This window comes from Triplophysa rosa, linkage group LG8, assembly GCF_024868665.1.
Source record: "Triplophysa rosa linkage group LG8, Trosa_1v2, whole genome shotgun sequence".
Taxonomy (NCBI): domain Eukaryota; kingdom Metazoa; phylum Chordata; class Actinopteri; order Cypriniformes; family Nemacheilidae; genus Triplophysa; species Triplophysa rosa.
Window position 1 is genome coordinate 10,427,434 of NC_079897.1, and position 12,433 is coordinate 10,439,866.

General features: G+C 40.7%; 1 protein-coding gene across 1 annotated transcript in view; it reads right to left on the bottom strand.

The window, feature by feature from the left end:
- The window catches only part of LOC130558320 (A disintegrin and metalloproteinase with thrombospondin motifs 16), an 83,744-nt gene that overhangs the window by 5,741 nt on the left and 65,570 nt on the right, over positions 1–12,433 (bottom strand). Inside the window, exons 19-20 of the mRNA XM_057340674.1 lie at positions 581–785; positions 193–387 (exon numbers count right to left, since the gene is read on the bottom strand). Coding sequence (XP_057196657.1) covers positions 193–387; positions 581–785 — 400 coding nt within the window. The remainder of the gene's footprint in view (positions 1–192; positions 388–580; positions 786–12,433) is intronic.

A 12,433-nucleotide genomic window follows, 5' to 3' on the forward strand; every position in this document is an offset into this window, starting at 1 on the left:
CAATTACAGATTTTTTTTATTCTAAGGCAGAAAACTTTTTTCAACCTCAAAAGACGCTCTGAGCTGCAGAAAAAGACGCTGGCGTTTAAAAAAGCACTCAGGACGTTTTTTGAAAACCCATGACTTTGGACACTAATCTGAATACTTTCACCACCACCCCATTACACCTCAATGAAATAAAAAAGGTTTTACCGGTTGCCAGGTGGAGACGAACCACTGGGCCTTGCGCTGTTTGTGGCAGCGTTTGATCATGCAGGTCTGCTGGCTGTCGGGTTTGGGCAGAGCGCCACAGGAAGCATCCGACAGCACACGAGATTGAGAACCCGGGTTACTGCTCACACACGCCACTGTCCTCTTCATCACACCCTTCCCACACTTACGAGAACACTGGAAATATAAATAAGAAATAATTGAATAAGAGTTTTGTAATACTGTAGCAATACTGAACACATTTGATCTTTCACCTTCAGGTGAGACACAAGCCATCTGTCCACAAATTTTCAGTTTATGACCTTCAGCTGCTTTATGTAGATAGGATAGTCAGAATGTTGGCTATGTAAAAATAAAAATTCTTACTAACCTGGGACCAGGGACCGGAAGTCCAGATTGGTGGGCAGGTGTGTGTGTTGCAGGTCTGTTTGCGAGATGGCGGCAGTTGTGCACACTGGTGATCAGTCAACGTTTCAATCCGATCAGGGCCTGTTTTTTGGAGGCACTGCACCTGTCTGATCTGCTCTCCGGAGCCACAGCTGTGACTGCACACACCCCATTCACCCACGCTCCAGCTGTGGCATACAACACCACACACACATCGTAAGACCCTTATATCCGGAGAATGTTCATTGTGTTTAATGCATGAGAAATATTTTTCACACCTCCAAATCCCAAATTTCCCATTTCGCTTCGGTTGTGTTATAACTGGATAGTAAAAATAGTATACTGCATACCAAGTTTTAAAGTATGTAAAGAATACACATTGCAATGATAAATACTGTCACAGGACCTCTGTACGTTGCATGTTTAATTCAATGTGTAGCATGTGGTTATGATTTTGTAAATGAACACCGTTCTTTACATTTTTAATGCATTTTAAAGCTCAAATTGGGCAGCATTATGGGAAACTGTGCCCTCTGTTGTATACTGCACATCAAATGAAGAGTTTGGTTCCAAAATGAGATTCAAAAATCATGTTTTTTCATTGTGCATTCCAATTAATATCAATCAAACTGCAGTTGGTTTGTTTTGATTTAAGCCATTAATAACTAACTAATAACTAATAACTATTTAGTTAATAACTAAAATACAGCTAACTAACACAATAAAACACAACAAAAACATGATATTATAATAAAAACATGATTTTTGAAATTGTTTTGAATATTTTGAGTTTTGAATATTTTGAGTCATCTCATTTTGGAAACAAACTCTTCAAATAGTATGTTATCTGGGTACATATGCATGAACAAACTGCATACTACAAAGAGTACACATACAGAAAAATAGTAATATTAGTATGGTTGTATTTTATTCCAAACATTGTTGACTGTGTGCATGTCCGACACACGCATCTGTTCTGTTAGTAGAGGGTTAACACTAAAACACCTTGATTGTAAAGTGTGGATGGTTTGTTGGCTTTCAGCAAAAGTCACCAGTCAAAATATCAGCTCATAAAGGTCAACAATTCCCCGTAAAGGGCCCCGACCGACCTCAGATCACACCATCAGAACATACAAACAGCCTAAACTTTATTTACCGAAGCTAAACACATCATTTGATCGGAATGTTACAACAACTCTGACAAATGTAATCACTGTAGTGGCCTCGGCTTAAAAAAGCGCTGGAGATGCTCCATATGGTTTCAACATTCCCGGTTCACTCTCCTTAAAATATCTCCAATATTTATGCTGTGAAATCAGACATCTGATCTATTTTAAAATCTAAATCCTCCAATAGCCAGACGGTTGTTGTAATTAAAGGAACCTAATAATATATCATATGGAGAATTTGATATTGTGACTGTTGCCATAAACTCATTTACTCACTATATCTTTATCTTATGTTTATTGTATTGTATTTCTTAATTTTTTATACCCATAGGCCCTTATTTAAAAATTGTGTACTGTATTCTATTGTGTTATGGTCTCTGTGTACTGTTGTTGCTGTTTCTGTGTTCTGGATGCTCCTGTCACCAAAACAAATTCCTTGTATGTGCAAACATACTTGGCAATAAAAGCTCTTTCTGATTCTGATTTATGTGACTTAAATAATTACAAGCAGGATTATACACACAAGCCACGATTTCATCAGGCTTTAACTTTTACGATTCATGATTTGAGGCGTAATGCAAACATTAAAGTTGGCACTCATTGGGGAAGTTGTCTGGCCAAAGAGACTTTAGTTATTTGCCCCATAAATATGGCAGAACGAGGACATTATGTTCTATTGCAGTATTATATATCTCTCAAGTTTATGCTAGCACCTCCTTATAAATATGAAAGTTAAGAAATGACCAATAGCATCTCAACACAGCAAAGAAGAATAGATGTTCTGTTCAGATGAAGCCGTTAAATATGAGAAATAGATTTTAAGGTCTGATCTCACACACATCTGACATTAGCTTTAAACTCGTACCCCGACTCACAGTGATGTCAGAGTCTAAATGTGAACTTTTTTATGATGTAATTGCTTCTCCATGCCATGTTAGACACCAAGAAGGGCGCTAAAATACTCTGAACTTACTTGTGTTGTGTCAGCAAACACACACACGCACGCACGCACGCACGCACACACACTGTGCAATGCCAAAAAATCTATCAATGTAATTGCATACTAGAATATCAAATATCAAAACAAGGGGCTTTTATTTTGAAGAAACATAACATAGGCTTGCTTTTTAAGCACAAACAATTCAGTTTTACAAAAAAAGATTACTTTTGACACTTTGCTATGACACTTTTGGAAACTAGAGGGAAACTATTTTTTTATATCTACTAAAATCACCATATGATTCGAAAAAAATTAAGTACGAGTCATGAGCATGTCGGAAACCTCAGTATGCAAAAAACAGTAAGCGAGAAATACCCACATGATCTACTGCTTCCGCCAAGATTTATGAGTGGACATTTGATGGACACCTTCTCTATCTCATGATACCATGGGAGCCGATCAACGGTCAAATTTTAAACACAATTCAAAAGAATATAGCGGAAAACCTTAAGACAGATGTCCGACAATAAAACATGACGGATGCAGTATATCCAAAATTTATTCATACTACTCCCACTCATCCTATATAGAACGTACTGTTTTAAGGGTCGATAGGTAGGTACTTATTCAAATTCAGTACGTACTGTCACAATATGTGATTTCGGACACAGCTATGGTTTTAGTTTAGTCCTTCAAGAGAATCACCAAAAGTGACACTGAATCATAGGCGGCACTAATTCTTATGTGTGACTTTCTGTGAACTGTTACTGTTGAAATCTTCAATTGCCTTCTGTGAAGGTGTCTCTGTGAGATCAGTGTTATAATGACTAAAGCTACGTTAAACTGACTTGAGTTTGCAGTAGCCATCAATAAAGTTTCAGTGGTAACACACAGACCTTTAAACCTCTGGCTGTGTTTAACATGTACACGCGCCTGTGTGTCCACATCCATTAGTTGGGAGTGTGTGTTGAGTTTGAAAGGCTTTTAACCCCCAGCCTCACGTAAACCCAGAAGAGTTCAGGCCAAACAAACAGGACATCAGCAAAATGGGAATGCAATAAATGGTGTTTATAGAGGCCAGTTAATGAGGTAGAGAGAGAGAGAGAGAGAGAGAGAGAGAGAGAGAGAGAGAGAGAGAAATGTGAATTTTCATGGCACTGATACATTGGTTCAGCTCTTGCCACCTGTTGATGACATAATGACAGTATCACGCTATTCGAATACTGGAATAGACACGAGCAAAATGTTTGGCTAGTATTACAGGAAGACACGTTGAGAGTGACTCATTGCTATGCTCTTGGACATCTAAAAGTAAGTCCCTCTCAGATGACTGTTAACAAGACATGATGGATTTCTCTCGATGTGTTACAAATTGCGCTGTAATTTAAAATACACAACAGGGTTTTTTGTTTTTCTGGTCCCAGTCTGTATGCTGAATGGTCCATGGAGGGCCACTGAAGTGCTAAAGTGCCTCCAAACCTTGAGGGAGAATCCCTTCATCATCATTCAATCAATCTCATGTTGTTTTAACCTTGTATGACGTTTTATCTGTGGAACACAAGTTTAGCAGTATTTTCATGTAGCTCTTTTTCATAAAATGAAAGTGAAAGGTGACTGAGGTCACCATAAAAGTATCTATAAAATTAGTTCATAGGTTCTGAGGCTGTACATTTACTAAAAATTTTGCCCAAAGGTTTGGTTCTCAAAACTTTTTTGGCATTTATTCATATATAGGCCTACTAGAAGAAGATGTGTCACACTGGGTTTGATGGGAATGATACCAAAAGACAGTTTTTGTGTGTCTCACAACCCATCACATCACACTTGTTTGAATAAACTTAACCAATTAAGTGATTAAAGAACTGCAATGGATAATGATATATTTTTTTAGTAATGTCAACGTTAACGGGTTAATGCATGCGATTAATTTTTTCAAATTAACGCGTGAGAAAATATTTATCGCAATTAACGCAGCATCCGTTTGTTTTGACATCCTTTGTCTAGCGTTACATTATGTAATCACGCTCTTATTCGTGTACAGGCTTTTAAACCACTTAAGCGCGATTTGAAACAGTTGCTTTGACGCGTTCAATGAAGATAGACAGCTTCTAAACTGTAGGACGCGGCAAAACGCAACGCAAGGTCCAGTCTGGTGTATACAGTCACGGGCTAAAGGCTGCTCGGTGAATCTCTGTCAGACAGCGCATCTATGTCTCTTTCGTGCTTGAATGGATAAAACCACACAAGATAATGTCAGAAAGCCCGTTTTGTCTAGCATTTTCTTAAGCACAGACTTCAAAGTGTAAAATAAAATTTTAAATGAATGCAAAGTGTTGTGAAAATGGGGGTGCGGTGACAGGCAGATCTGCGTACTGAGACAGCTCTTAAAGGGGCCACATTCTTAAACGTACTGCTGTGACTCCTGTCACTAATGTTAATCAAAGAACAAAATAAAAGAATAAATCAATGTGATTTTGTAGCTTTAATGAGAATTCTTCTGCATTTAATTTATAATTTAGCATTAAAGACTGTAAAGTGTCCTTCAATTTCTGTATATTTTCTACATGAGCTCTCAATTATACTGTTTAATGGCTATAATTCATGTTAAAATAATCAATTTAATAGAGACATCAGTTACAATACTAATATCAGAATGTTAGCTTTCATAAAATGATGCTGTTAAAGAAATATGTTGTTTCTACATCAATTTGAAGATTAAATGTGACATTTTTAAAATGTAAAAGTATATTTTAAAATATAATTGTTATGTGCGATTAATCGTGATTAATCACAGAAAAAATTGTGATTAATCCAATTATTTTTTTAATCGATTGACAGCACAAATGTTTTTATAGAATCATAATTTCAGTACCATAACTTCATGAGAATGTTAGTGTAATTGTGAAAAATTGTATGGACAATTGTTATGGTGGTCTTATATGCAGAATATCTTGTCATTTTTGAAAAACTTGATAGTTTACTTTCATTTTATGTAAAAGAAAAGACATTTGACTTATTTTTTTAACGAGAAAAAGTTAACAAAGGTGCAGCTCAGAGAGACAGATTTTGACAGGCTTCATAGGCAGCGTTATTCTATTTAAATTATAAACAGAGAGCGTCTTTGCAACAACTAATCACATATTAAAAATCACAATACTTTTTTCTAGAAATGCTATCAAAAGTTATTGAAAGTGAAAATTAACCTTTAATTTATACAAAACTATGCTCCAACCGCCATTTTATTTTTTCGAGCTTGATCCTGCTCGACCAATCACCTTCCTCGTATGTTGTATTGGAAACGACAGGTCTCGCTACTCGCTTGTCATTGGTTAGCAATGAAAAAGGTGCTTGACGTAGGGCATTTTTTTCCGAAAAGTTTAACTTTTTTCAACTTCAAAAGACGCTCTAGGCTGCAGAGCTGTGCTGGCGTTTAAAAAAGCGCTCAGGAAAACACGGTTCACTCCAAAGGATTATAATGTTAAACCATAGACTGCATAAAACATGGACGTAGTGTTCGTGACATCACCCACAGGTTTCTGAGGACCTTTTTGGAAGCCTAAAGTGGGAGAAGCCGGCCGTCGCCAACTTAGCAGCACGTCACTCCCGGATAATCGAAAATGGTGCAAAGAGGCGGGACGTGGTTGGTGCTGAGGTGCCTGGTTGCTGAAACCACTCAAGTGGCCACTCCCTTAATTATGCAGAATTTTAAGGCTTAATATAAGTTAAACGAATGAGTTATAATATAAAATCACTCCACTCACAGTTGTCATGAAGGGCAAAATTAGCTATATAGACCAAAATATTTGTTTTGGAGCCAGTCTCTAGCGGCCACTCGATGATTTGCAATTTAAGTCACTTCCGTGTTGGCTTCACGAAAGAGATCGGAAGGTTGCCGCTTGTGTAAAACAGATACTAGCAGCTTCAAAAAAAGGTCAAATGTAATCATAGCCTTAGACGTCAAATCGCATTTTGCGTTTAATAGAATAATTATTACATATTAATGCTATTATTACCTACGTACCTATTTATTTATTCCATTTTCAAAATACTCTCAGATATTAATTCCCAAATTTATAAGACATTGACAATGGTTTTGGATGTCTTTACTGACTCTCTCAATCACTCAGGGCAGGAAGCCCAGAAATACTTAGTGCAAAGACAGGTCGATTTCCAGCACTAAGCCAGCACATTCTGAGAAGATTGACATAAGAGCTCTTTCTTACTCACCCTGGAAGAACATCTTTATGCCAGGGCAACCAGCTTTATCGGAGATAGACTAGTCAACTAAACTGGCTGTTGTTAGGTCAATTGTTTCTGGTTTACTCAAAATTTGTCTCTGAAGCACATTGTCTATACAATTTTACATTAATTTTAAAGCAAAAAAAAAAGATGCACTGCAATGGCGGCAAACAGTACATTGCTGACTGGTTGTTAGGGAGTTTAGGGTGAAGAATTCAAAAGGTTTTTTTTTACATTTTATGGTCTCTAGATACAGGGCTCACTCCTCCAAGTTAATGGAATATCCAAATGGGGGGCAAGTTATGTGCCGAATTGTAATATTTCAAATTCAAAGTTGGTTTCAATGAGAAGTTATGAGCATTCATGTTGTTCATGAACAGAACAGGTTCGGGACAGGGGTAGTTTCATTTAATCAGTCTTTTGTTTATCCGTATGAACATCTCCACTTAAATCCCACTTCGAGGGGGCAAGTAAACACTCGTACATCACTGGACAAAACAATTAGAGAGAAAAGAGCTGGAGGCAACTGCATTACACAACAGAACATGACAACATCTCCTAGTAACCACAAACTCAGACAGCAGTCTAATGAAAAAAGTCTTCAACTCGGTTTCTACTTCCATCCCAAACATTCACTCAGAATCCTAATAAACCAATCAGTGTTTACAATTTTGCATCAACATTTTGTCTTCCAAATGGAGTTTGCACACATCTGACTATTTGCTAATGATTTCATAGGACCAAGAAAATGATGCAACATAAATGACAGGCATATTTGATTGGATTGGGATAGAACTGGAGTCCCTCTCGGCATCTCGGTTGTGTCTGTAAGAGACACGCCTGCCTCTAAAGCCATCAAGACTTACTGATGTCGTCTGATACTTTCGATGACAGCTCAGAGCGGAGGTTAGTCCTTCAGCACCATTATGTTATTAAAGGCAGGCTGGATGATCCATTCTCTGGCTGTTTAAGATAATTGTGTAGGCATCTGAATGCATGTGTGTGTTTTTGAGAACAGCACACTAAAAATATATATACTGAATCCCCTCGAAGGTGGAAAATAGTGTACACCACAAAATGCTTGCTACGGATGCGAAAAACGCAGAAAAAACGAACCCGGTCCGAATTCTTTTATGACGGATGAAAATATCGGAGGCAGTGTGTAAATGTGATTGACACAACGTGAGGTCGTATTCATTTTTTTAATGTGCGAAAATTTTGCACGCAAATTTCGGACTGTATGTGTAAAGGCCTTAAGGACACCAAAGGGTTGACAAAAATATGATAAGACATATTTGCTAAAATGTAACTTTTGTTGCTAAAAAATAAAACAATGGCCATCCTTACATGTAAATTAAGTAGCTGTAAAGTTATTAGACAACATTGCATTCAACAACACAGATAATCACAATAATTGACTCCTGCATAAAAGGCAAGTAGTTCAGAACTTTGTAACTACTCACACATATCCTCTAATGGAAAAATGTCATTAAATGTATGAAAATGATGTATGTGACGTATTTGTTAAAGCACCTTATGACTAAAAAACATTTTTTGTTTATGACTAAACATAAAAAAATAAAACGCTACATATGCCGAATGCCAAAGATTACACCCTTCCTCCACCCGTCTGTCATGCGGTGAATGGGCATAAGTGTAGTTTACATTAGCTTCTTTCCTGTGAGCATTAATGTGTAACTCTTTGCTGGCTAGTCTAGTTCTCTACAGACGGTCACATTCCCAGAAGACCAAAAAAAAAAACTCACATTAATCCAGAAGAAACTGGTCTCATCCTTCTAAACCCCTCATCTTTCAACACCAGGCTAAACGTCGGCTTTAGCCACGCTAGCTTCTGAGCGTATTTATCCAGTGTCATTCTATGACCCATGATCTCACCGCATAGTCAATATCCTGCATCATAAATCAGTATGTTAGCCATATTACTGTACATGGCAAGACAGAGAGGGATATTCTTCTTCTTGAAACGTCTCAAAATTATTCAACTGTCTGTCAGAACATGTGGTTGGACAATCATGTGGAATTAATGGTAAAACATCTGACATCTGGAATTATACAACTTTCCAATAAATGATGTCTAAAGGACGTCAAACATTCATAAAAGGATTCATAAAAGCACGCATCCTCATTAAGAACAACACAACATCAACAAAAACAAGCCTATGAAACATCATTTCGCCTCTTCTTCGCCTCTATCGCGTGTCTCATGTGATTAGCATCATGGTCTTCTGGTAATTTTTCCTGGATCAGCTTGTTTAAACTATCATTGATTTGTCATTTCCAATGACCTTCGTTGTAAGTATACAATTCCCCAATTTTCATCCTGATCTAGGGTCAGGGCTCTGAGGTCACCTTTGTCACAGTCCCAGGAATGGATGATGCCTTCTAATGCCAGCGTTTTGAGTAATGGAGGGGTACACCCTGGACACAAACACGGTTGGCCTTGGCATGTTGGCCAAGGTGACCTCCTCACCCCACGGCTAAAACTCCCAACCACACCTAAAGTGTGCTGCCAGATAGCCGTCAGTGGGTGGATTTAGCCTGAGCGCCTGAGAAATGTTTACTGGGCAATGCCCCTCTTTGTCATAGTCACTAGTGCATCAAACCAGCATCGGTTTCACACAAACGTGCTGGATGAAGCATGTTCTCAGCGTTTGGGAAATGACTGGTTTGTTTCAATCAGTAGTTAATTCTAGCTGAGGAGAGGCTCGTTGGCACATGGGATGCTCATTTATCGATCCAGGTGCTGTTAAACGCGTGGAACAAAATCTGGAGCCTTTTACTATTAGAAATTAAGTAAAATTTTGGTAATGCATACACTCAGCTAAATAGACCCTGACACAAAGTCGATTGGTCCGGCATCACACGGCCAAAGTTAAAAGATTTAGCAATTGAATAGAAAATTTAACCATAGAATGATGGGTTTAGCCAAACAGAATCAGGAACTTAAGACAAATAATCACGTCTCTTTAGTCAATATATAAGTATTGGCAATGTATTAATCGTGATATTAAAAACTATGATTATCAATACTGTGTATTTGTCAGGTCCCGGGTTTGATCTTCCTATTCACTGGCTTGTTTTCCTCCACTCTACCCTTCTATGTTGCGCACACCTGTTACTCATTCTCCCTCGTCACTCTGTCCCTTTATATTCTCTCTCTTTTCTCTGTTTCTTTGCTGTTGCGTTGTTTGGTTATCCCCGCGCTGGCCTTTCAGCTTTTCTACTGTTGGATTTACTGTTTTTTCGCTAGTCTAGTTTTCGTGCGTGTCTTGTGGCTGAAGTTGGTTCCTGAGACGGATTTACTATTCTGGACCCGACCCGCCTTTCTACCCTCACCTCTGCCTGGGATTACATCAAGAGGGCCTGATTGCTACCCAAAAGGCGGTTGAAACATTAACTGCCCAAGTTGCGGGTCTCTCGGCCTGGTTGGGACAACTCCAGTTGTCTGAGCCCCATGATGCCAGCCCGGAGCGTGTGCACAAGCCCCGTGTCAACAATCCTCTCCCATATGACGGTGAGCCCACACTTTGCCGTGCCTTCCTCATTCAATGCGAGGTTGTGTTTTCTCTACAGCCAGTCACATACGCTTCACCGCGAGCAAGAGTGGCGTTTGTCGTCTCGCTGTTGGCAGGTCGTGCCCGGGATTGGGGTGCGGCATGGTGGGCGGTACACTCCAGTTCTCCAGTTAATTATGAAGATTTCAAGAACGAGATGATAAAGGTGTTTGACCGTTCTGTAAGGAGGCATCGAGGAGGCATCGAGACAAGGAGGCATCGAGACAACTAGCGGCTCTCTGGCAGGGGCGTCGCTCGGTGACAGACTACTCGATCGAATTTCGCACGCTCGCGACGACCAGCCTATGGAATCCTGAGGCATTGTTTGCACGTTTCCTCGAGGGGTTGGCCGGGGATGTTAAGGATGAGATATATGCTCGTGACCCTCCGGAACTTCTGGACGACCTCATAGCCTTGGCCATTCGGCTAGATGCCAGGATGGAGTTACGTCGCCGGGTTAAGACCCCAGTCAAATCTCCAGAGTGGCGGTCACCGCTCGAGCCGTCTTCCGAGGACACCGGGGTTGCTTTCGCCGAGGACGCCGAACCCATGCAGCTGGGTAGACTACGTCTTCCAGCTAAAGAGAAACTTCGCTGTCTGAACGAGGGATTATGCCTCTACTGTGGTGGTCAAGGTCACCAGGCTTCCAAGTGTCCGTTAAAAGCCAACGCTCGCCGGTAGTCAGGGGGATCCTGGCGAGCGCTACTTCAGTCTTCCCCAACCATCGCACTCGCACTCTTCTGCCCGTAACTCTCAGTTTTGACACCTCCTCATTCCACGAGTTGGCGCTGCTGGACTCTGGGGCGGAGGGCAATATGTTGGACGAGACCTGGGCTCGCGCAAGAGGACTCCCCATGCGGCCGGTCCGTCCACCCATCACCGTCCGGGCCCTTGATGGTAGGGTTCTGCAAACTGTGTCCGTTATTACCGCTCCTTTGAACATGGTTACATCTGGCAACCACAAAGAGGAATTAGAGTTTTTTGTTTTTAAGTCTCCTATGGCTCCCATAGTTCTTGGCCATCCCTGGCTCGTTCGCCATAACCCGTCCATCAACTGGGCTCAGGGTACCTTATCGGGATGGAGTTTATTTTGTCATGCTCACTGTCTTGTCTCTGCTTGTTCCCCTCTCTCTCCCTCTTCTGTGTTTCAGGAGGAAAGGGTCGATCTGTCCCGGGTTCCTGTGGAGTATCATGAGTTGAGAGCGGTCTTCAGCAAGTCTCGAGCCTCGTCCCTGCCTCCCCACCGGCCCTATGATTGTGCCATCGACCTTCTCCCTGGCTCTTCTCCACCTCGAGGACGGCTGTTCTCCTTGGCTGCTCCTGAACGAGCGGCCATGGAGAACTATTTGAACGAATCTCTTGCAGCCGGTATCATTCATCCCTCCTCATCTCCGGCTGGGGCGGGGTTCTTCTTTGTGAAGAAGAAGGATGGTTCGCTTCGTCCTTGCATTGATTACAGAGGTCTGAACGCCATAACGGTTAAGAATCGCTATCCATTACCCCTTATGGCTTCAGCCTTTGAACTCTTGCAGGAAGCGAAGTTCTTCACAAAGTTGGATCTTCGCAATGCTTACCACCTGGTCCGGATTAGAGAGGGGGACGAATGGAAAACAGCCTTTAACACCCCCACTGGGCATTTTGAGTATTTAGTCCTTCCTTTCGGGCTATCTAATGCTCCGGCTGTTTTCCAGGCACTTGTTAACGATGTTCTTCATGACATGATTGACAGATTTGTCTTTGTGTATCTGGATGATATCCTCATATTCTCTTCTTCCCTCCAGATGCATGTCCGTCATGTCAAACAAGTTCTCCAACGGTTGCTTGAGAACCAGCTGTACGTCAAGGTGGAGAAGTGCGAGTTCCACGCCCGGTCGGTTTCGTTCTTGGGTCACTTCATCTCGGAGAGAGGAGTT